Raw genomic sequence first — 24210 nt, 5'->3', positions numbered from 1 at the left:
GCCTTTTCTCCATATAGTTGTTGTTCAGTCACTCAGCCCATGGACTGCAGCATGCCAGGCTTCCTTGTCCATCACCAACTCCCGGAGCTTGCTCAAACTCATGTCCATCGAGTCAGTGATACCATCCAGCCATCTCATCCTCTGTCATCCCCTTCACCTCCCGCCTTCAGTCTTTCCCAGCATCAAGGTCTTTTCCAGTGAGTCAGTTTTTCGCATCTGGTAGCCAAAAGATTAGAGTTTCAGCTTCAGCATCAGTCCTTCCAATGAATATTCAGGACTGCTTTCCTTTATGATTGGTTGGATATCCTTGCAGTCCAAGAGACTCTGAAGAGTCTTCTCCAGCACCATAGTTCAAAAGCATCAATTCTTCAGTGCTCAGCTTTCTTCCTAGTCCAACTCTAACATCTATACGTGACTACTGGAAAAACCATACCTTTGACTAGACAGACCTTTGTTGGCAAAGTAATGTCTTTGCTTTTTAATATGCTGTCTAGATAGGGCTTCCCTTGTGGCTCAGCTGGTAAAGAATCCGCCTGCAATGCAGGAGACCTGGGTTCGATTCCTGGGTTGGGAAGATCCCCTGGAGAAGGGAAAGGTTACCTACTCCAGTATTCTGGCCTGGAGAATTCCATGGACTATACAGTTCATGTGGTCACAAAGAGTTGGACACGACTGAGCGACTTTCACTTCACTTCACTTTCTAGGTTGGTCATAGCTTTTCTTCCAAGGAGCAAGCATCTTTTAATTTCATGGCTGCAGTCACCATCTGCAGTGATGTTGGAGCCCCCGAAAATAAAGTCTGTCACTGTTTCCATTGTTTCCTCATCTGTTTGCCATGAAGTAATGGGACTGGATACCAAGATCTTAGTTTTCTGAATGTTGAGTTTAAGCCAACTTTTTCATTCTCCTCTTTCACTTTTATCAAGAGGCTCTTTAGTTCTTCACTTTCTGCCATAAGGTTGGTGTCATCTGCGTATCTGATGTTATTGATATTTCACCTGGCAATCTTGATTCCAGCTTGTGCTTCATCCAGCCTGGCATTTCACATGATGTACTCTGCATATACGTTAAATAAGCAGAGTGACAATATACAGACTTGACCTACTCCCTTCCCAATTTGGAACCAGTCTATTTTTCCATGTCTGGTTCTAACTGTTGCTTCTTGACCTGCATACAGATTTCTCATGGGGGAAGGTGGTCTGGTATTCCCATCTCTTGAAGAATTTTCCAGTTTGTTGTGATCCACACAGTCAGAGTCTTTGGGGTAGTCAATAAAGCAGAAGTAGATGTTTTTCTGGAACTCTCTTGCTTTTTCGATGATCCAACAGATGTTGGCAATTTGATCTCTGGTTCCTCTGCCTTTTCTAAATCCAGCTTGAACGTCTGGAAGTTCTCTGTTCAAGTACTGTTGAAGCGTAGCTTGGAGACTTTTGACATTACTTTGCTAGCGTGTGAGATGAGTGTTTCCCCATCTATTGGCCATGAAGTGATGGGACTGATGCCATGATCTTAGTTTTCTGAATGTTGAGTTTTAAGCTAGCTTTTTTACTCTCCTCTTTCACTTTCATCAAGACACTCTTTGGTTCTTCTTTGCTTTCTGCCATAACGGTGGTGTCATCTGCATATCTGAGGTTATTGATATTTCTCTTGGCAATCTTAATTCCAGCTTGTGCTTCATCCAGCCCAGCATTTTGCATGATGTACTCTGCACGTAAGTTAAATAAACAGGGTGACAATATACAGCCTTGACATACTCCTTTCCCAATGTGGAACCAGTTCATTGTTCCATGTCCAGTTCTAACTGTTGCTTCTTGACCTACATATAGATTTCTCAGGAGGCAGGTAAGGTGTTCTGGTATTGCCATCTCTTGAAGAATTTTCTACAGTTTGTTGTGATCCACACAGTCAAAGGTTTTAGCGTAGTCAATGAAGCAAATATTTTTCTGGAGTTCTCTGTATTCTTTTCTGGAATACAGTTGTTGAGTGACTGGAAGATGAGCCTGAGGGAGGCGGCAGGAGTTGGAAGCCCAGTTATGCTCCTGAACACAGCTGTCAGCAAAGATATCCATCCTTACCTCTCCCTGCAGGCCCCTGTCTCCCAACCTTCCCCCACTTTGGGTAGTCCCAACCCCAGGTCCTTGTCATGGGAAGGGCCACAAAAGACTTGAGAGTGGTAGAGAGAGAGGGATGTCCCACATGTCAGTGGCCGAGGAGGCAGAAGTCTGGGAAAAGGTTTCCCAGAGAATGGGATGTTGGGGTTGGGTTTTGAAGGATAAGTAGGAGTCTGCTAGGAATAGATGGAGGAGAGGAAAATGAACATTCTAAACAGAGAAAACAGTGTTTATTCCTTACTGTATCCTTCAAAGCCTAAGACAATGCCTAACACAGAGTAGGTGCTTACAAAACATTTGTCACGTGAATGAAAGAGTAACTGAATGAATGTTGATGGAGAGTGCTAGTGCTTTGAGGAACTTGTTGGGGAGTGGAGCACTAGGCTTGGGAGAGGAAGACTGGAGGGGTGTGTGGGGTCATAATCGGCTGGCGCCATAGTGTCAGAGGAAGGATTTATTTATTCATTCAGTACCTATTAAGCACCCACTGCATACCAGGCAAATGCCAGGCACTGGGAGTTGCTCACAGTCACTCATAGTTAGTGGCTCTGCCCAGGTGAGAGGCCTCTTGGCATGTGAGTGAGGCCCCAGCTGAAGTGCATGGGACAGGGAGGAGCCTCCGGGCCCAACCCTGGGCACACTGCAGATTTATGTGGTAGGTGGTGACAGGTCTGAGTTTTGAAAGGTTTGTCGCACAGAATCAGATAACCAGAACACCAGAACTTTGGAATTTCAGGATCTGGGTCTTAAGGGTGAGGCTCCTGTTTTTACAGCTCTTCTGGTGCTTCTGTGGCGGCAGCAGCAGGTCGACTCTTCGTCAGAGCTAACGACCCCAAGAGGTAGAGTGGGAAAACTCAGGGGTGGCAGGAGAGTCAGATCACTCTGTATCCCCCAGTCCCAGGAAGACAGGAATTCCAGGTGGTCGTGGGGAGAGCGAGAACCGAAGAAACCCAGCCCCTGGTGCCCGGCCTGGTGTGGGGTGAGAACAGGAGACATGTCTGGGAGGCGTGGAAGCCTGACACACTCTCATCCTGTCTTCCTGGGGTAACTGAGACCCCACAGGTGAAAGGGGCCACTAATTGGCCTGGCCTAGAGGCAAACACAGGCAGTCTTGTTCCAGAGCTTCTCCCTTTCCACTGAGGCTTAGATGGGAGAGAGAAGGGCCCTGACTGCAGAGCATGAGAAAGCCACCCAGAGGGGGTGTCTGGGAGCCCTGAAAGAGGAGGTGACTCCCACATTTGTCCAGTGAGTGAAGCACTGGGGGGCTCTGGCAGGACTTTCTGACGACTGAGGTAGTGAACTCCCTGCCACCAGGTGTGTGAGCAGAGTCCAATGCCCCTTCTTGGAGGGTGGTTGAGAGGTGGGTGCTGGGCTTCTGAAGGGCCTGAGCCCTTGCAGCCACACTGCCAGTATGTAGGTAAAGGGGCCCTACCCAAGCCTTCACCTAGAATGGCCCAGACACGACTAGAACCCGAGCCTAGCTCCCTGGCTCTGGCCTTGCCCACTGGCCACCTTCTCACCACGTGCATCTGCCTTCCTGCCACTACTACAAGTGATGCCCACCAGCTTGAGTCAGAAAAGGCCAGGAGCCATTCTCTACAGGCTCGGTGCCTGTCCCGTCTCCGTTACACCTGCTGCTGCTCTCAAGGGGGTTAGGGCCAGAGTCCCAGGTGTCCAGGCCTTCCCATCCCACTGGCCCTGCTGGCCTGGCCTTGCCAAGTTACCCCACGACAGGCCCCACTTCACAGCAGAGACCGTTAGGCCCTCAGTTTAGGACGTGGAAACAGGCCCCCAATGGAGGCCAGTGGTCCTCTCTGCTTAATGGACAGGATATGGGACTGCATCTCAGCCGCGCACCCACCGCACGTGTGGGCACTGATGTCATTCCCGCCTCCAGAGCTTGTCGGGGTCCTAAGCCGGAGGTAAAGGTCCAAAAACACGCCTGCCGGGTCGCAGGGTCCGGAGCTCAGGCCCTGACCAGAGGGGACGGTGGGTGGAGAGGGCGCAGGGACAATGGGGCGGGCGCACAACGGTCGGAAAGGAGAGACTACGAAAAAAAAAAAAAAAGAAAGGAGAGACTACGAAACCCAAGATGCATTTCATTCCAGAGAAAATCTGGGGATGCTGCTAGAGGAGTGAACCAAGCCTCCAAAAACTACAATGAAGGCGCGGGTGGGAGGGACTGGGCCCAGGAGCGTGACCACGCGAGTAGGCCTGCGGGTCTGGCGGGGCCTGGAGGGTCTGAACAAAGGGCTAGGCGCCCGGTAGAGCCCCGACTCCCGGGTCCGAGGTCCGTGCTCCAGTCCCGTCTCCCCGCCATCCCTGGGGCACCCTGCCCAGGAGGGCCGCGCACGCGCCGCCGCCTGGACGTGACTCGGGCAACGTCCACGCGGAGAGGCGGCGGGGGTGGGGGTGGCATCTGCGGCGGCGGCCGTCGGACAAGGGCACTCGGCCGGAGCTCTTGACCCAGCAATCCGAGTGTTCCCTTGCGCGCAAAGGGCTTCACTTCGGTCGCGTCTCCACTCAGGCACTCTTTTAGCCACCCGGTCATCCTTCAGGGGTCCTTGCATCCCGCTCGCGGCTAATTAGGGGGATGGACGCAGTAGCCAAGGCGACCGTCGGATGGACAGGCACGCGCGCCAACCGACTTCCGGAAGCTGCCGTCTGGTCCCGCCCGGCCCGTGGCGGGTGGCCCAATGACAGAATCAGAAGCGCCAAAGGGGCGGTGCCCGGGCAGCCTTGCTTGTGGCGGTTCCCCGGTGATTGCGCGCTGGGGTTTGAGGCGTTTTTGGTCGTTCGGACGATGCCGTGACGCAGCGCGGCGACAGCGTTGGTGGCGTGAGCGCATTCCTGTGGAGGGAGCCCTTCGGCCGCGTGGGTGGCGCGGCGAGGAGGCAGGCTGCTGTTTGGGGCGTTCGCGGACCCCTTCAGTGGGTGGGGGAGGGGCCGCGGACGGCAAGCGGCTTTCGTCTGCGCGTGCGCCTACCTCTCCGCTGACCCGGCCGCACGCACGCGCATGCTCTGTGCGCGCGGAGCCGCGGTGGCCGGCTGTACTGCGCGTGCGCTCGGAGCAGTCCGCTGAGGAGCGGCGCTGGCGGACGTCGGGCGGGCGGCCGTGACGTCGTGAGGAGCGCTTTAAAGTGCGGGCCGGGCTGGGCGTCTGAGGGTCCGGCCGGGAGTCGGGCCGAGCCTCCGCGGCCGCCCTGCGCGGCATGAGGCCCTGCCGGCGCTCCTGCCCCCCCAGACGCGGAGGAGGAGGGAGTCCCGTCGCCCCCGCCGCCGCATGACCCACAGCCCCTGAGGCCGACCCTCGACGCCCCAGCCGGGCCGCGCGGCCTCGCTCGCGGGCTTGGCGCTGAGGGCCCCGGCGGCCAGGGGCCCGGGCGCGTCCCCCAGAGCCATGCCCGGCCGCCCCGCCCGCAGCGGAGGGCCCTAGAGCAGCGGCGCGGGCCATGGCGGCCGCCAGCGGCTACACGGACCTGCGGGAGAAGCTCAAGTCCATGACGTCCCGGGACAACTACAAGGCGGGCAGTCGGGAGGCCGCGGCCGCCGCCGCCGCCGCCGTGGCTGCTGCCGCCGCCGCCGCCGCCGCGGCCGAGCCCTACGCGGCGCCCGGAGCCAAGCGCAAGTACCCGGAGGACTCGGACCCCGAGCGCAGCGACTTCGAGGAGCAGCAGCTGCAGAAGGAGGAGGAGGCACGCAAGGTGAAGAGCGGCATCCGTCAGATGCGCCTGTTCAGCCAGGACGAGTGCGCCAAGATCGAGGCCCGCATCGATGAGGTGGTGTCCCGCGCCGAAAAGGGCCTGTACAACGAGCACACGGTGGACCGGGCCCCGCTGCGCAACAAGTACTTCTTCGGCGAGGGCTACACGTACGGCGCGCAGCTGCAGAAGCGCGGGCCCGGCCAGGAGCGCCTCTACCCCCCCGGCGACGTGGACGAGATCCCCGAGTGGGTGCACCAGCTGGTCATCCAGAAGCTGGTGGAGCACCGCGTCATCCCCGAGGGCTTCGTCAACAGCGCCGTCATCAACGACTACCAGCCTGGCGGCTGCATCGTGTCCCACGTGGACCCCATCCACATCTTCGAGCGCCCCATCGTGTCCGTGTCCTTCTTCAGCGACTCCGCGCTCTGCTTCGGCTGCAAGTTCCAGTTCAAGCCTATCCGGGTGTCGGAGCCCGTGCTTTCCCTGCCGGTGCGCAGGGGGAGCGTGACTGTGCTCAGGTAACCGCCTGGGAGGAGGGGGCTGCCACGGGAGCCTCCGCTTTCCGCCTCTGACCCGGGCTTTTGTGTGCGGGGCGGGGGTGGGGGTGGGGAAATGGGGTCTGCGTATAAAACGCGGGCGGTAAGAGCCGCGGAGCTAGAAAACTATCCCCAGGGCACCTTTGTTGAGATCGAGGACTTGACCCGAGAACTAGTCTAAAGGCATTTTTCCAGAAGGCTAATTTTAAGAGTCTCTTAACGTTCCTCATTTGAACAAGTCACTTTTCCATTTGGGGTCTCCAGCTCCAAGTGTGTGTGTTTTTAAGAAAATTTGTTGGAATTACTGCCTAACAGTCAGCCCAAGTCTGCCGTTTCTGGTCTGTCAGAGAACGTGTTCGTGGATTCCTTAACAGAGGAGATCCTCACAGAGGAAGGCCCCAGGAGGATTTAACTGATGGTGCTCTCCATTCCCAGGAGGGGGAGTGGCTGCCCTGGAGCTGAACACATCAGTGGTTGGGCCAGGAGAACAGACTTAAAACGCAGCCCCCCTTGGCTGCAGAAGAGCCCACTGCTGCTTTGTAAGATGTGCCTGTAATCAGGACCAGATGAAACACAGTAAAGCTTGTCTTTTTGCGTGGTGTTCGGCTGTGTAGTTGTGTCAGCACAACTTGGGCTCTCGGCCTGTTTTCATTCCGGGATCCTGCTGAGAATTACCTCGTTCCCTGGTCCCCGGGAGGAGATTGCCTGCTGGAACACCTTTGCTGTTTCTATGAAGCAGAAAATGTATTTGAAAGCTGCCTCTTTCCGGTACTGAAACAAGCACATCTAGTGATGTACATAAGTAATCCCCAAAACCTCTTAGGAGATCTAGATTGCGGCTATTCAGAGCGGCTTGGTTGACCACCAGATTCTAGTACAGGATCAGGACACACTGTGGTTTTGTTGTGAGCCGTTTTACCTCTGAAGTTCAGTCAGTGCCATAAGCCACTGTCATAGGTAGAAACAGGGTCATTGGAGTTCTCTTAACATCATGAGGCAAGTCTTCTGTGTTCATTGAGGGGAGCAGCAGAGCCGAGTGATACCAAGGTCTCCCCAAGGGAAAGTTGGGAAAGTTAGCAGCAGAAGCAGTGCTTTGGCTTCATTGTGCATCAAAAAATAGAGGGCCACTTACCTCTCAGGTGCCCACTTGTCACCTGGACCCTGAGCTTCTTAGATCTGTGTGGTGCTTCCAGATTGAAGTCTTAGTGGAGCCCTGTAGGATGGGATTTCCAGGGCAGACTCTCCCAGGTGGCCTGCTGTGTGAGGCAGTTTGGTGCCTGACTTCACTGAAGGGCTCTCTGTCCTAAAAGGGTTTCACTCAAGGGCCATTTGGTCTCTTCATGGGATACTGGTGTCTCACATAATCACAGAATCTATGGGTTGTCAGCTCAAGGTCTCACAGTGGTCTGATGTGTAAAGGGTAGGGGCACAAGAGGCAGTTTGTGACTTTGAGAGTCCCTTTTCCTCCCACACACGCACTCCCTGTATTGAAGAGAAGTTTCAAGTTCTTAAAGTGCAGGTCTGTTAGTGATCAGCAGCAGGATTGCATCACCAGGAAAATTTTCTTCATCTTTTCCTTAGAAGAGTATACAGTCTTGAGGCTTTCCCAGTCCCTTCCTCCTGGGTTCTGACTTGGCTGAAGAGTCAGCGTGGGAGGCTCAGCCCTGTCCTGAAAAGTGCTGCCCCAGGGCTTTGAACCCAGCTGCCCTCTCATTTACTTTGGCATCTTGTGGGCGTTCTCCAAGCCGGCTTTTACGCCTGTGAGTGGGGTTGATGTCAACTTCCAAGGCCTGTTAGAACTAAATCTGGTGATTTAGTGTCTCCTAGAGGGCCCAGCACTGGGTGGGCCCTTACCTGGGTCCTTTCATACACAGGATGACAAGTGTTCCCCTGCTTCTTGTGGGAGAGCCTTTAACAGGGTTCTTCCCCTCATGGAGCTCTTGGCCCGGGGGAGGCCACAGACGGTTAGTGACCGCCCAGGAAAGTAACTGCAGGAATCTACTCTGGAGGGTGAAAGCTTTCAGGAGGAAGTAAGCGGCAGCTTGAAGAGTGACTTGGAGGTGACTGGGAGTAAGCCAAGCAGAGAAGGTTTGGGTGGAGTGAGCGGTTGGGAAGTAGCTGTAGGTGAGGAGCTATGGCTCGAGGCTGACTAGGGGCAGATGGCCCTCATTATAGTTCTCAGAACCAACCTGGACCTGAGGGCAGGGGCTTTGGTGCGGCTGCCTCGATGAAGCTCTTAAGTCCAAGCTTCTCGGCAGCACTGCTGTTGGCATCTGGGCTGGTTCGTTACTTGTTGCTGGGGGCTGTCCTTTGTGGTGTAGAATGTTTAGCAGGATCCCCGCCTTCTGTCCACTGGGGCTGGAAGCACCTTCTGTGACAGCGAAGAACATCTCTAGATGTTGCCCTATGTCTCCTGCGGGTAAAATGTTCCCCAGTGGAAAGCCACTACTCTTGGGCTCTGGACACCCCCACTAATTTAAGCCCTCCAGGCCCTGCTCGCTTAGCTTTCTCAGCTTGCTTGCTGTGCAGGTGGGTGAACACCTGCCTGTTGGTGGTGCCTCTTCAAGTCCTGCTTGGGCTCTTCCCCAGGTTGGTGGGAGAGGAGCTTGCATTCACTTCCCAGTGTATCCCAGCCCAGAGCTGTGAGCTGCCCATAGGAAGGGACTGGTGAAGACAGTGGTTCTGTACAGATGGGGAGGGTTCTAGTCACTCTCATCTGACTCAGACTTGTGTTGTTCATGGCAGTGGGGGGTGTACCCGTCCAAGGCAACGTGGCAGGAGTACAGTTTTGTATTTAACAGTTGTTGGCATGGATTTCAGTGTGTGGCAAACATTGATTCAGCAATGTCCAAATGTGGGTATTTAGAGCAACGCCTCACAGACCCTTCTGGAAGTGCTTTTGTAACCTTTCCATGTTGGGCCTCAATAGGTCCTCTCTTAATGTGGTTTTCTAGGGAAATAAATATCTTTTATATTTTCTTTTTATATATCAGTTCATCCCATATTCCTTCTCCTGTTCTCTGTATAGTAAATGGCAGATTAAAACAGATTTCAGTTGGATTAACTGGAATAATTACAAGCCTAATTGCTTACTTGCGCTATTTTTAATCACTGCTTCTTGGGTTGTGGTTGTGGTGGCCACGTGCCCAAAGACCCAGGCCTGTCTGAGGTGGCAGGGTCGCCCGGCCACAAGACATGCTGTGGTGAGCACAGCCTGTGACCTCTAGATAACAGTTGATGTTGGGTGGAGTGGGTACCCTGTCAGTTCTGGGCAGAGGACTGATTTTGTTAAGCTGGTTGAAAGTAAAATTTAGCTTTCTGGCTTAAAATAGTCAGGAATGTAGGGCAGATAGGTCTGGGCCACATCTCTTGTGTGGAGTCTTCTGATTCCATGAGAGGGGGAGGGACCTCAGGGGGAAGTCAGGGCTGTTTATTCTCAGGAGGAGTTCTGGGCCAGGTGTGTTGGCTGGCCTTGGTTCTCCCAGGCCTGACTAGAAGGCAGAGGGCAGCAAAGGGAAGGAAGCAGGTGGGCTGGTGACAGTCTCAGTCATGAAGCTCAGCGGAAGCTCTAGAGAGCCATTTTCAGCTGGGCAGTTGGTGTGTGGCTGATGCTAGCTACTCAGAGGCAGGGGTTCATCTTTGTGCACTTCTTCTCTGGGAGTGGTGGGAACACCTGTATCCTTTGCCGAGGTCGGTGAGGCCCACTCAGACAGACTGGACCTTGTCCCTGGGAAACACAGATGGGCTTTTCTTCCTCTCCCTCCTCACCGCGTTCCCACCCAAAAAGCAAAAACCGGCATAGTGGTGACACTGAAACCAAGAGTTTGATATGAGTTCCAGTGCCACCACTTTAGCTGTTGGCCTTTGGGCAGGTTACTTAATCTCTCTGGCCCTTAGTTTGCCTCCGCATTGTAGGGCTATTGACATCCTAGATCTGTTATGGAAGATTGACTCTCTTTCACACTACTGAAGCTTGAGGTTTTGGTAGAGAGTCTGGAGATGAGCTGCTTCTGTGCTCAGCTGTGTTCTATTTATACCTTGATGTGTACAGAATTGGGACTTGGAGCGGGTTGACTGCCTTCATTCTGGGTTCAGAAAGCCCCAGGACTGCTTCATCGTAGTGGCTGTGTGTCTTCTAGGGGTTCAGGTGTGGTTATAACTTGAGCCTGAGTTCACAGTTCTGCTTCTGTGCCCAGGAGGCTAGCCTGCTGCCCCTCCCCTCCCCCCTCCCTAAGCCTCAGGGAGGTCTTGTAGGCCTCTCACAGGTGAGGCAGGTTCATGAGGGCTGCCAAAGCAGCTAGCCCCCGTTGGAGGGAGGCTGTCATCAGGCAGTCCCTCCATCTCTGGTTCTGTCTGCCCTGAGCAAAACCGTAGTAGATGGGCAATGGCAGCCACCTTGGAACTGTGCCTTAATAAATCTGTGTGCAAGGCTATCCCCTTGAGGAGAGGCGTGCAGTCCTGCACAATCCCTTATAAAGAGTCTTCCAGACTCCTCTGACCTGCACCTAATCCTCTGAGGAAGGACTAACTTAGTGCAGTCTCTGAGTCTTCAAGGCAGCAGAAACATCGAGCTCAACACAGATGTCATTTACCATCTGCTGCAGGCAGAGATGTGGAAGGCCTTTGCAGAGCTTTGTCTTGTAGGGAAGACAATTGCCACAAGCCCGAACAGTAGTAGTTAAGAGACTTGGGTGAGCGGTTTGGGGAAACCCAGCCTAGAGGGTTGAGCAGAGCTTCCCAAGGGAGGAGAGACTCTTGAAGAATCACTCTAAGGTGCAGCGTGGTGGGTGGCAGCCAGGCTCTGGCTCTGTGTGCTGGTGATGCACTGGTCACTGCTGCGTAGAGAGGGCTGTGAAGGGCCCTGTCCAGGGGCATACCATCCCGAGGTGCTTCCTCCTCTCTCCCTGTGAAAACAAAAGGGTGGGAGGCGCCAGCACTTTTCTTCATGCCAAGGGTAGGACTGGACCCAGGGCATATTAAATTTCAAGTTGGTGGAATGGGACTTTCAAACAGTTTCTCTTGTAGCCAGTAGGTTCCTTGGCAGTAAATAATCTCCTTTGGTCTCTGCTGAACCATTTCTGCTGAAATTCAGACCGAAGAGCTTCCATTGATCAGGACTTTGAGCCTCCTACTTCCAGTGGAGCCTGATACTGAGGAGGGGTCAGTAGGTTGTGTCAGAAGTTCAGGAAAACCAGTGCTAGTGAGCTGTTGAGGTGGAGTCTGTGCAGTACCGCCTCTGTCCTAGTTCTGAGGTTGGGCTGGGTGGCAGGAACCTGGCCTGGCTTGCAGAAAGAATTTCTGCAGCCTTTGGGAGGTGGGGACAGGTAAAATTTGATCAGCATCTGGATTTGCAGCTTCTGTGTTATGGGATGCAATTCCTTGTTGAAGATGGGAAGTCAGGGCCCTTGGCAGCTCCTGTAGCCAAGTCAGACAGGTTAGTACCACTAACCTGTTAGCACAAGTTAGGTCCTTCCTATTAGCACAAGGAAGGTTGCCTGCAGGCAGTACTACAGATGTTGGCCATAGAGATGTGCCTTGGATTGCTTTTTGGAAAGTCCTGGATTTACATGGGACTGTCTCACAGCCCATACCTGTGCTTCCCCAAAGTGAAGTGACAAGAGAGCACAGGACAAGGTCTAGAGCTCCCAGCTCTGGGAGGGGCCCAGGAGGCCTCTGCTGCAGGCAGAGCCTGGATCTAGGCGGTCCAGGGCCCCTGGCTGGTGTCAGCTGCTTGGTAAATGTGGGGTGCCAGGCACCCCACATTGTCTAACTGAATTCTCACAGTCGTCCTGCAGGTGGACCTCCCACTACTCCTCTCCAGGGTGCCAACCAGGAAGACCTAGGACGTAATTCTCCTGGACGAGAGGAGGCACTGACCTCTTTTTAAAATCTTAGCATGAGTCACCACTAAGGAGTCATAAGTCATAGAACACAACCACACCAGCACCTGAGAACCTGCTGCTGTCCCTGCACATGGAGGCACTGAGGGTTCAACCCAGCATGCAGCTCAGCTGAGGTGACAGAGCTCAGGTTCTTCCCAGGTCCCTTCAGCTACGGCATCCTGTATGGCATTTCTCTCTGGGCCTCCAGATATTAATAGGTGTTATTTGAGAGAACGTTCTTTGGTCAGTGCTCAGTTAAATGAAGTCAGCAGATTCTTTTGCGGTAGTAATTCTCAGATCCTTTAACGTACCAATGCTTTTTTAAACTCATTAGTGTTTTCAGATTGATTTGACTGTGGATATTTGTCTGTAGTTTCTCCTGGGACTGTTATTTACAGAGAAAATGGAAAAACTGGCTGAGGAGCAGCTCAGAGGGGAAAATTCCTAACATAAGGGTCCTTTCCTCCCACCTTCAGCATGGCTTCAAATCAGATCTTCGTATCAGGCGTGGTTCTTTCTTGGACTTCATTTGCTCTTGCATCCAGTTCTTGCCCAAGTTGGGGGAGCCTGGCCATTTTGAGAAGTCCTTCAGAGACCTGCCGTGTTTCTGACAGCTGAGAAGGAGCTGACTGACTGCTGAACACAGGATTGGTGGGGGGGCAGGCCAGGGGACCCTGAGCAGGAGGAGGAGGCCTGTGGCTGAGTGTCTTTTTGGCTGTGGCACTCCTTGTGCTCAGTTGGGTAACTTGGGGTTGGGGGTGCCTTTTGGCTGCCGGGTCCCCAGTGAGGGCATGTGCTCAGGGAGCCGAGTTTGCTTCCAAAGTTCCAAGTTGGAGAGACATTAGCTGTGAAGAGGACAGCCATCTACCCACACTCACTGGTCTGAGCAGTTTTAAAAATCATGTAGCTTGATGAAAATAAATAGATACTTGAGTGTGATGGGAATTCTTAAAACATTCCAAATACAGCTGTCATCAGGATTTTGGATCCCCTAAAAAAAAGGCTGTGGAAAGCTTTTTTTTTCTAAGTAGACAAATTCTCTTTTTGCCGTAGTTCTCTCTGGTGACTCAGTGCTATCAGTGTCTGCTTTGGTCTCCTCTGCCAGCCCAGGGGTGGGGTGGGGGGAGGGGATGCGGTTCTTCTCCCCGTGGTCTGGCCTGAGTCATTCTGCCTGCCTCCAAAGCCACTCAAGGTGTGCCCTCTCGGGGGCCCTTTGAAAGGGCTTCTTGCTTGTGCAAGGAGATTTCCTTCTGGGCTTCTGCTTCAAGACCCACCTTTACCTCATCCCAGGTTTTCCCTTAATGATTTCTGGGCAGAAATATCATGAATCTTAACACATTATTTCCTTCTGTGTAGATCCTTGAACCTCTTAAGTAAGGGGGCAGAGGGTGGCCATAAGACCAGGACCCTATTTCTGCCCCCCCACCCGTGGGATCTTTGGTTCTCCATCCATGCTCACATGCTATTTCTTTTCAGTGGATACGCTGCTGATGAAATCACCCACTGCATCCGGCCTCAGGACATCAAGGAGCGCAGAGCGGTCATCATCCTCAGGAAGTGAGTGCCCTGGTGTCTGGCTCCCTCTGTCAGTAGCCCTCAGTGTGAGGGCTGAGCAAAAGCACACACTCCCAGGGTTTGTGACCTGGGTCTTGAGACAGGGTTTGGGGAGTATTCCTCCCGACCCTGCCTCTCCCACCTCTTCCTTTCCCTTCCTCCTTGGTTCCGATCTGTTGCGTGTGCGTTTCACTGAATATTTTTAGGTGTGCCTCAGCAGCTTGCTGTAAAGTTGCCTGAGTTTTCACTTCTGTGAGGAGAAGGGAGTGAGGAGAGGGGACGAAGGTAAGTGGCTGGCTGTGTGTTCAGCAGGTGCGTGCCTTGTGGCTGTCCCTACTCTTTGGCCGGGGGTCAGGGAAGCAATGATCAACATGGCCAATCCTGGCATCTCCAGCACTTTCGTGTGTGTGTTCACAAGCGGTGCTTGGACTGAGCTGTGCAGACACTGGGTCAAGACAGTCCTCCCTGGATGGAGGCTGGTATCTTGAGAGGCTGGCTGATTGCTCAGGTTGTGTGGAAATCAATGAGCAGGGCGGGGCCAGTGCCTAGACCCAGGCTGGAACAGAATGTCCTATAACTTGTCTTATTTTTTTAAAATTAACCTTATTTTTTAGAACAGATTTAGATTTATAGAGGCATGCAGACAGCAGAGTGCACTCTGTCCCCTCCTGGTAACGTCTCATGTCAGTGTGGCACTTTCATCACAGTCGGGAAACCAGTAATGACCTGGACGATTAACTCAAGTCCATCCTTTATTCACACGTCCCGGTTCCTCCTCACGTCCTCTTCTGTCCCAGAAGGACATTTGGTGGTCATGTCACTTCTGTGTCACACCTGCTGTGATACCTTTTCAGACTTGCCTAACTCGTAATAACACTGACCTTATTCGTGATAACAATGACCGGCCAGGTATATGGCAGAAGGCCCTCAGCGGGGGAGTATGCAGTGTTGCCTCATGCACACTGGTTGTGGGTTTGGCAAGGAGGCCGCAGAGGGGCAGTGCCCTTCTTGTCACATCACTACCCGGGCACAGGGCCTTCCATTGTCCACACTGACCTCAAGCGCCTGGCTAGGGTGATGATGTTGGGTTTCTACCTCTACAGTCACTGCTGCCCCCCTGTCCACGCTGTCCTCTCAGCAAGGACGTCGCTATAGGTGGCCCACACGTGAGGAGTGGGGGCTGAGTGCCACCTCCTTGAAGGCCACTCGGGATCTTCTGCAGGAGATTGTTCTGTCCCCCTTGTTTACTTCGTTCTCTCATTTCCTGATGGCAGCATGGACTCATGGTATCTATTCTGTGCTCAACTTGTTTCCCCTTTGGCCACTGTGCATCCTCACTTCCTGGCCTACCATCTTTCTCTCTAACTTGAGTTTGTGACTTCACCATCTTGGCCCTTTGGGTCCAGACTCCAGAATATTGTGATGGTGACGTCTTCAGCGTGGTTCTGCCACTTTGCCAGATCAGAACATTGAGTCTGTCATCTGTAGAATGGAGCTGTGGACGGTCCTGCGGTGCAGGTACAGCCCTGGGTGCCAAGGGGAGCACCAGACAGCGGTCAGCCTGGCAGCCTCTCTCCTCTGGCCTAAGGATATTCCCAGAATCCATCGGAAGAAGGTTTTTCATCTGTCTTTATGCTTGCATTTCCTGTGGTTCCCAGTGTATTCCAGAATCCATGACCTGAAAATGAGGCAGCTGAGTGTCGCTCCTCTCTGGCCTCCCTCCCCAGTGATTTCTTGTCAGATGTGCCTGGGACCTCCAAGAACAGCCGGAGATAGGTTTTGTTTGGGAACCGGGGGTGGGGGGGAGTGGAACCAACACGATGCCTCCCATTGTCCCTCCCAGCCCATCATGATAGCCTGTACAGGGAGCTCTTCACTGGAGGTGCGGGTGAAAGTGGCCAGAGTCCGAGTCATCCTTCCTTGGGTGGTGGCTCCCGTACCTGGCTGCCCGAGCTGTGTGCTCGGGCTCGGTGGGCTAGGAGTCTGCACTCTGGCCAGCTGAGCCCTTGCCAGTGTTCTGACCTTGGAGAATGGCTGCTGTGGGTAACTGGGGCTCTTTGACCTTCTGACCTGAGTGGGCCCAGGAGCCAGCCAGGGACTGGGCTGGAGGACAGAAGCACAGACCTTGGAAAGGGGGCAGAAAGGGATGGGTGGATGTGCAGGGCTGCTGAGGTATGCAGTGGCCAACTGTAAGCAGCTAACCTGGGGAGCAGAGAAGAGGAGGCCCGCGCTGTCACCTGCTGAGTGAGAGTCAGGTCCTCTCAGTGTCTGGGCTGTTGACTGCTCCTCGCTGCCATTAAAGGACCCGCAGCTCCAAGGATGGCCTGTGAGCTGATGTCCCAGGCTCTTGAAGCAGCGGCCTCTGTTGGGGTTACTTTCCCTTCGAACACGGTCACCTTCTGATCCACAGCCACCCCACTCCCCACGCAAATGATCCACATCTACACACTGAAAGTTGGTTAATCTAGCTGTCCTTCAAGACTCAAAGCTCAGCCATTTTGACACTCGGAAAGCAAAGGAGGCTGGAAGAGCCGTGTTCATCTGGGCCCTGGCACTGAGGTAGTCCAGAGGACAGCTCTTGGCAGTGAGGAGCAGCACCAACTGGAAAAGGACAAGGTGGCAACTTGATGGAGAGGGGAGCATCCTGGCTTAGGCGCTGCCAGGGGTCACAGATGTGGCCTTGTTGGGTGTCCTTGAGTAAGGTCCCCTCGGGTGGGCTCTGGGCACTGAGCCCCGCCCTGTTCCCTGTAGGTAGGTGGGGGAGCCAGCACTGCCTTCTCCTGGGTTTGGATAAAGATCACACAGGCTGCTGAGAGTGGGCCTGGGGGCTCTGTCACCACTTCAGGCTGCTCAGCACTGGGGTAGTCTTTCTAAAGCCCTCATGGGGGAGATGGGCAGATGGTGGCCAGGTGCTTTCTGATTCAGCAAAACACGGCTCCTTTGCAGGTGGGTAATGCTGAGTCTTCACTCAGGACGTGGTGTCGTAGTTTCTTGCCTGGAGGCTGGGAGTGACCTTAGGAGAGCCTCCCTGAGTGCATTCCTCAGGCTGCAGCTCAGTGTGATAATGTGTTGGGGTCACAACAAGTAAATGGCTGAGTGCGGCTTTGGACCCTGGTTTCCTGGTGCTGGCTCTTGTGGCCGGCGGTGGTTTGCATAGTGGAGCACCCTGAGCCCCACCCTGGGGTGGGTGCTGTGAGTTGAGAGAGTCTGGAGCCTCATACAGAAGGGCTTTCTTGCCTCTGCTGTACTAGTAGAGAACGGGGGGCTGAGGGTATTTTAAGTGGCAAGGGGGCTACCCTCCAGGATGTGGGGTAAGGTCACAGCTGCAGGTCAGTCAGCCCCTCAGTGCCCCCAGGCTCCTGGCATGTTGCTGTTTCCTAGCCCGCCCAGTGCAGGTTTCCCAGCTGATGGGTTGGGGTCATGGCAAGGATGTTGTGCTCAAGTCAGGTGCAGCGGGAGGAGGGAGAGCCCAGGCGCAGGGAGGCCTGTGTCTTTAGGAAGAGGGCAGGAAGCCCTTACCAGGGCTTCAACTAGGGGATCACTGCACGCCTGTCATCTGGGCCCTGTGGCATGGCTGGGCTCTGTGGAGCCCTGCCTCCTGGGGCTCTGGCTTAAGCTCGTGTGGTGTGGTGTGGTGGTTGCTAGGCTGCATGACTGGAGGAAGCTGCCCTCAGGGCCTGGATGTTCTATAGCCCTGGGTCCAGGGGCCAGTCTGCTGGAAGCCCAGGACCGTGTATGTGCTTGGGCTGCTTCTCTCTTTGGGGAACTGCTCAGGTATCCTTCTGGCCCCCTGACCACAGCAGGCTGCTGCAGCACCTGTCTGAGGACTGCTGGTGGTCCTGCTGGGGGAGGGACAGGGCATGGGCTAAGTCTGATGCTTAGAGCGGCCAGGGCACTCGAAGATGAGGAACACTCAAGACGTACCTGCCTTGGTACCCCAGTCTCCTTGCCCCCTTGGAAAGGCCAGGCTTTGTGGCACAGGTCACGTTGGGGCCAGAAGTCACAGGTGGTTGGCAGCGGGGCCTGAAGAGCAGACTGTTTCCCCGTCTCTGAGAAGCCGTGGTCCACCTCCAGGGACTGCTCTCAGCTCTACCACAGTGAGGAGGCCCACCTGGGCCTCAGAGGAACCCGGGATAGCAGCTGTGGACTGAGTCCACTGACTGGGTCTCTGATTTTGCGTTCTTCCCGAATCTGAGGGCAGTGCCTGGGACAGTCAGCCCTTTCCTTTCCTCTCAGGTCATGTGTTAACGTGTTCCATTAATGTTTGGCCATGCTCCGTTGGTTCTGGCTTCCCCCGTACCTACAACCAATCTATGCTTTGTCTTGGGAACTCTCCTGACACACCTGGGGTGCGTTGCTGTGACCCCTGGACGTTGACTCAGATCTATAAGGAAGATCTTTGTTTCTTCTACCACTGGAGGAGGCCCAGACCTCATAGCTAGAACTGGGCTTTCTGCCTCCAAGCTTGTGGCTCTGTCCACTGAATCCTGGCCTGTGCCCTGGCCTTGGCTGCCCTTTAAGAGGGGTGGGCTCTGAAGGTGGGCTCTGGGCTGGAGGTCTGGCTCTAGCCTGGCTTCCTGCAGCTTGGTGGCTGTTGGAAGTAGAGCTCCTCCATTGGTTGTGAGATGTACTTGTCATAGCCTCTAGGGAGTGTCAGGAGCCCTTCAGGGCCCCAAGCTCGTAGATCCCCAGAGTGGCTGGGGAGACTGGCTCCTGGTAGAGCCACCTCTGATCACCCCCTCCCTGTGGGCTGATGTGACAGTGGTGGAGTGCAGGTGTGGGAAGTTGCCCTTTCCTGTTCTTCTCTCAGGCAGCTAGAGAGAGAGCTGGCCCGTGGGCCCACAGTGAGGGCCGGCCGCCGTAGTCCCAGCAGCTCAGGAAGGTAGTGCCCACAGGCTCAGTGACTGCCAGCCCTGCCTGCGTGGCAGGGTGTGCCTTCTAGCCCCAGAGGTATGGGCCAGACTCTCCTCTGGCCGTCTGCACTCACCTGACGAAACTACCCAGTGGTTCTGGGCCCTCAATCCTGCCCACACAGGCTTTCCTGCCCGGGGGTGTGCTCCCAGCGCCACTTCTTCCCAGTGCCCCTGGCCCTGAAGGAGGCAGCTTGTCTTGGGTCTCTGGACCCTGAGAACTGAGAGAAGCCTTTGCTCAGAAGGGGAGGGATGTGACTAGCTTGACTCTGAGGGCAGCTTCAGGGTGCATCTTCCTCTTGCTACCAGGTCCTGTCGCCTGGGGTCCCCAGAGGGGAGGCTGAGACTGGTGGGCCAGTGTAGCCACGCTCCTCTGGCTTCTCCATCTAAGAGGCCAAAGCAAAGGGACAGGGACACTGGCCCTGCCTTCCTGTCCACCAGTTTGAGTCTGATGACATCAGAATACTGGTTCCCTGATGCAAAGGCGTCCCCTGCTGACCTCCAGAGAGTTACCCCAGCCCAGGTTTGGAGCCCTGTGGCTCCTACTTGCCAGGCCTGGAGTCACACCTAGACTAGCGCTCTCTCAGGACTTCCAGGACACATGACCTCCCTCCTCACCCAGTTTTCCTGTCTATTGTGAGGACTGGATGCAGTTGTTCCCAAGAACCCAAGGCAGCTCTCACGTTCCCTTCTGCTCTCTTTCCCCAGTGTTCTCGGGGAGGCTGTCCTTTGAGTCCTGCCTGGCCACAGCACCTTCTTCAGGACCCAGTTGCCTTTTGTGCCCAGCAGCCCATGGCAAAGGTGCCTTCAGGGCCTCCTGCCAGCTGCACCCCCGGCTTCTCTTGCCACCTGACTTGCTGGCTGTCTCTGATCACACAAAAGACCTCGGGCTTCTCAGAGGCTTCCCATACCAGCTTCCCCCTGGCCTGACATCATAAAGGACTCGATCGCTGCCCTGGGCTGCCCCCCACCCACCTTCTCCATCCTTTCTTCCTGCGTCTTTGACTAGGCAGTGTGTTCCAGTGCTTGGTGGAGGCTTTGCCTTCAGAATCCCTCTGACCTTGGCTTGGTCAGTGTTCAAGAACCAGCAAAGGCTACCAGGTGGCTGTGGTGGGACCAGAGCTATGAGTGAATGTGGAGCTGGGCCTAGGCCTCTTTGGGCTCTGCCTCTGTTCGCTTCCAGCCCTTCCACACGCTGGACCTGGGGACCTTCCTGTCGGGTCTCCAGGCAGGGGTAGGCATGTCTGGGAGTGTGGGATCCCCAGTCCTCTGGCAGGTGCAGCACACATCCCCAGAGGGTCTCTAGGCCTGAGAGGGGTGAGGTGGGGCCACCCTGTCCGGCTGAGAGAGCCTTGGGGTCCTTTCCCTGGGGCAGCAGAGTCTTTGCAAGTCAGCCAGACCAGTCCCTAGTTGACCCACGAGGAGACCAGAGCACAAAACAGAGAGTGCTGGCCTCACTTAGCCTGGCCAGAGTTGGTCTGATGGGGCCACGTCCTCCCCAGAGGCCCACGGGTGACCCCACGTACGTTTCCTTTGCAGGACGAGATTAGATGCACCCCGATTGGAAACCAAGTCCCTGAGCAGCTCCGTGCTGCCACCCAGCTATGCCTCAGATCGTCTGTCGGGAAACAACAGGGACCCCGCTCTGAAACCCAAGCGGTCTCACCGCAAGGCAGACCCCGATGCTGCCCACAGGTACTCAGCTGTGGTCCCTCAGTGCAGGCCAGCAGAGTGGTGCCACCGCCTGACTGCAGAGTGAGATGGGTGGGTGGTCTGGGGTAGGTGGTTCGGAGCCTGCCATCGCCCGTTTTTTCAGAGCCTTCTGTCCACTTTGCTGCAGTTGGTGGTGTTCCCAGCTAAGCCCTGACTACCTTCCTGTGGGGATGCTGCAGGCCTCCCCTTGCTCAGGACACGCTAAGGTGCTCCTGTGGGTTCTGTGGGAGTTCGAGGGGAAGTGAGGGACTTGGAAGTTTGCGGAGCAGGGTTTCCTCCCAGTAGGGTTCTGAGGAAGCTGTTTACACTGAGACTGGAGGATGGGATGGTATGTAGGAAGGGCAGTACGGTCAGAAGGTGTCATGTAGGCTGAAACCACAAGACAGGAAGAGCTTGGTAGTTCCTCGGGGAGTGGGGCTGGTGAGCAGAGAGGGAGAGTGGGCGTTGAGGAGGACTGAGAAGCCAGGGAGGCAGCAGGACCAGGCAGGGTGTCAAGGCTGCGATAGGAAGGCCACCTTGTGTCCGGCAACCTTCTCAGTGTCCTGGGGTACAGACTCAGAGCCCAGCAGACCCACAGGGTGATTGGGGAATGTCTTAGAAACCGGGTTTGGGGGCACTGGCACCTCGTGGGGCCAGGGCTCGGGGCAGTGCTTCTGCCAGTACTGCCCCCACAGAGAACTGGCCAGCTGGGGTGACTGGGTAACACATCCCCGACATTTCCCCACAGGCCTCGGATTCTGGAGATGGACAAGGAGGAGAACCGGCGGTCTGTGCTGTTGCCCGCACACCGGCGGGCAGGCCGCTTCAGCTCCGAGAACTACCGGCGCAAGTCCTACGAGCCCGGGGAGGACTGCTCGGAGGCGGCGGGCAGCCCCGCCCGCAAGGTGAAGATGCGGCGGCACTAAGGCCAGCGCCTCCGGACTCGCGTGATCCTCACTAGCTGCCCCTCCTTTTGTTCTGTTTTGAGGGTTCCCCCCCTTTTTTTATTATTCTATTTTTTTCCCCTTGGTTTGTTGCCTGTTAAGGCTGAAGAACGGGATTGGCCAGGACCTGGTTCTCTTGTTCTGGGTTTCCTCCTGGATGGAAAAGCTGTTGGCATCTGTAGGCACAAAAGCGCACACTGGAGGGGCCAGTAGAGGCATGGAGAGCTATGTCAGGCTGGGTTATTTAAAAACAGCGAAATGTTTTGGTTAAAATTCTTGTTGCTTTAAATGTAAATCTTCTCAGTGTTGTAAATGAAGTTCTGTCTCCCTCTTCTCCCACCTATGTCTGCACTGGGGTGAGGTCCTGCTGGCTCTGCAGGGGGCCTGCTGCCCTCCCACAGCTCACCTGCTCTCCAGGCCCAGCAGCTCACGTGGATACCCTTCCTGCCGCTGTTGGGGGGATGACGCGCAGAAGCCTGGATGGTGTCAGCCCCTGCTGCCCTAGAGCTGTTACTGGCTGAGACCTCGGGCTTCCTGCATGCCCTCTGGCCTGCTCTGCCCACGGGTCCCCGGCTGCCAAGGAACCGGCTGCAGTGGTCCTGACCTCTTGCTGGGAGCCCGCCTCTTTGCTGGTCGCTCCTTTGAAGCATATGCGTGCGATTGTACGGAATAGTTATAGACCTGCCATGTTAGGCAGTTTTAGGAGTTGTTTCTAGCTGGAGGGACTGGTGTCCTTCCAGGCCTAGCGTTTGGGGTATGGAAAGTTGTTGTGGTGTGTGGTAGGGTTTTGTTTTCTTTTGTTGTGAGTTTTCATTTTTTTTCCTTTGGCCTCCTGGCTTTTTCCTTTCCTTTTCTTTTCTCGTCCATCGACCAGCGTGGGCCTTCTCCCTATGTCATCCCCCTAGGAAGGGCCCTCCTGCAGCATGCATCCAGGGCCAGAGGTTGGGCCTACAGATGGGGTGGGAGCCTCCTCCACCTCAGGCATCAGACCTGGGGAAGGGGCTTTTAAAAAATAGTAACAAAAGGGGAAAAAAGTAAAGTTTTTGGCAGTTTTCCACCCACTCATCGTTTAGGGCTGCAAGGTTTTGCTGATCGCGGTTCCTTAGGAATGTTTGCCAGCAGGCCTAAGACCCAGGCTCACTGAGAGCGGAGCCCCTCCCAGTCCCTAGGCTGCCCCATGCAGGGGCTGGTCCAAGAGGAGGCTGCAGAGCGCTGGGCAGCCACCATCAAGAAGCCCCTTTTGGGGCCAGAACTCCTTTGCCAGCGTGGATTCCTCAAGTTGGGACTTCGTAACTAAAGCAGTTGCAGTTGTATTTTTTTTACAGCTTTTTTCCCAAAAATGATTTGTAGTTGTGTGTGCAGCACTTTGCCCTGATATGTGTGCTCTACAATAAAAACCAAATCTAATATATTTTGAAACAGTTGTCTGATGCTGTTGTAAGAGAGGATTTGCCTTTCTTCCTTAATCCCTTTGTTTTGCCCTGAAACCCTGAAGGGGGTGGGAGGGCAGAGTCCATTGCCCACCAGGACTCCAGAGGAGGTGAGCAGTTGCTGACCCAGGGCTGAGGACTGGCTCGCCCACTGTCTTTCTCGAACTGCTGTGAGGATGGACTTTGTAACCCATGTGTCTGGATGCTCGTTGTGGGCACCATGGACCAACAGGAGCCGGGATCCTGCTCTGCCAAGTTGCAGATGCCTGTCTTTTGGAGTGATCAGAGAGGCTGCAGGCCAGTGGAGGAGGAATAGCATGAGCAAAGGCAGGGAGAGCCTGGCCTTTGTAGCAAATGCACTAGTAGTTTCATTCAAAACTGTCAAGTTCCTGCGTGTGCTGGCCAAGCCCTCACTGTGGCCCCGTGGTGAGCACAGCCCTTTGAGCCCCTGCTTTCAGGGTGAGAGTGTAGAGCTGAGGGTGCAGATGCCAGGGCCCAGGAGCTTCTAGTCCCTTCAGATCCTGGACCTGGTTTCCAGGTTCTGGTCAGGGCTTTGGTCTAGTCTCCCTCATTCACTCCCAGTGCCCAGAGTCACTCTGCTTGGCCGAATTCTTGCTGTGAATACCTGGCAAGCCACGTAGTTCCTCATTTAACAGGGAGAGGAGAGTCTATAGGGAGCAAGTAAGTGGCCAGGGCTCAGGCCTGCAGATTGGTGACAGGATGTGAAATGAAGATGGGGTGAGCAGAGCTTCCCTGTGGTCTGTGGCCAGTTGAGCCTGCAGGGGTAGCTACTGGGCTGGGCAGATGGGCCCTGGCCGAGCTGTGGAGCTGAGAGGAAGGTCATCCAGAGCACATGGAAGGGGCAGCTCCCTGACTCTGCCTGGGCTTGACTCAGGGGTCACAGGATGGGTGCTTGTGTGGAGGACTGCGAGAGACTCCCCTCTGCCACTGCGACAAAGCCAGACCTGGGTCCTTCCCAGTCCCTGAGTAGTGAGGCCCTTTGCCTTGCAGGACTGAGGGATGAGGCTGGAGGATGGAGGGTTCAGCCCTCGGAGGTCCTGCTATGTCTCTGGCTCTGGTTTCTGGTTTCTGAAGTCTGGTTTCTGTCCCTGTACAGTGGTTCTGTGGCATGCCATCTCTGAGACTGTACCCAGGCAGGTTGGGGGCCTAAATCCGATTCCCTGAATCAGACTGTCCCCAGACCTCTGCTGGGGCACCAGTGTCTGGGCCATGTGCCGAGTCCCATCTCTGCCCCTGCCCAACCCTGTGTACAGTAGGTGCTCTAACAACATCTGACTCCAGCCTCTCCCATCTGGGCAGCCCATCCCATTTCCACAATCCTGTTGTGTGGTGAGGGAAACTGAGGCCTGAAGTCACATCCATTCATTCAGAAAACATCTGCTTGTCTGACTGCTGAGGGTATGAGACCATCTGATGTGTGTCACAT

At 55.0% G+C, this 24210-nt stretch overlaps 1 protein-coding gene across 1 annotated transcript; it reads left to right on the top strand.

Moving 5' to 3' along the window:
* Positions 1–4822: 4822 nt before the first annotated feature.
* ALKBH5 (alkB homolog 5, RNA demethylase) lies at positions 4823–22752 on the top strand. The gene is made up of 4 exons (XM_019981363.2): positions 4823–6333; positions 13710–13790; positions 20237–20392; positions 21138–22752. The coding sequence occupies exons 1-4, from the start codon at positions 5564–5566 to the stop codon at positions 21313–21315; spliced, it is 1185 nt and encodes a 394-aa protein (XP_019836922.2). The 5' UTR covers positions 4823–5563; the 3' UTR covers positions 21316–22752.
* The last annotated feature ends 1458 nt before the right edge of the window (positions 22753–24210 follow it).

The sequence above is a fragment of the Bos indicus genome, chromosome 19 (genome assembly GCF_029378745.1).
Source record: "Bos indicus isolate NIAB-ARS_2022 breed Sahiwal x Tharparkar chromosome 19, NIAB-ARS_B.indTharparkar_mat_pri_1.0, whole genome shotgun sequence".
Taxonomy (NCBI): domain Eukaryota; kingdom Metazoa; phylum Chordata; class Mammalia; order Artiodactyla; family Bovidae; genus Bos; species Bos indicus.
The sequence above is the reverse complement of the archived record's forward strand: the minus strand, read 5'-3'. Positions and strand labels throughout refer to the sequence as shown.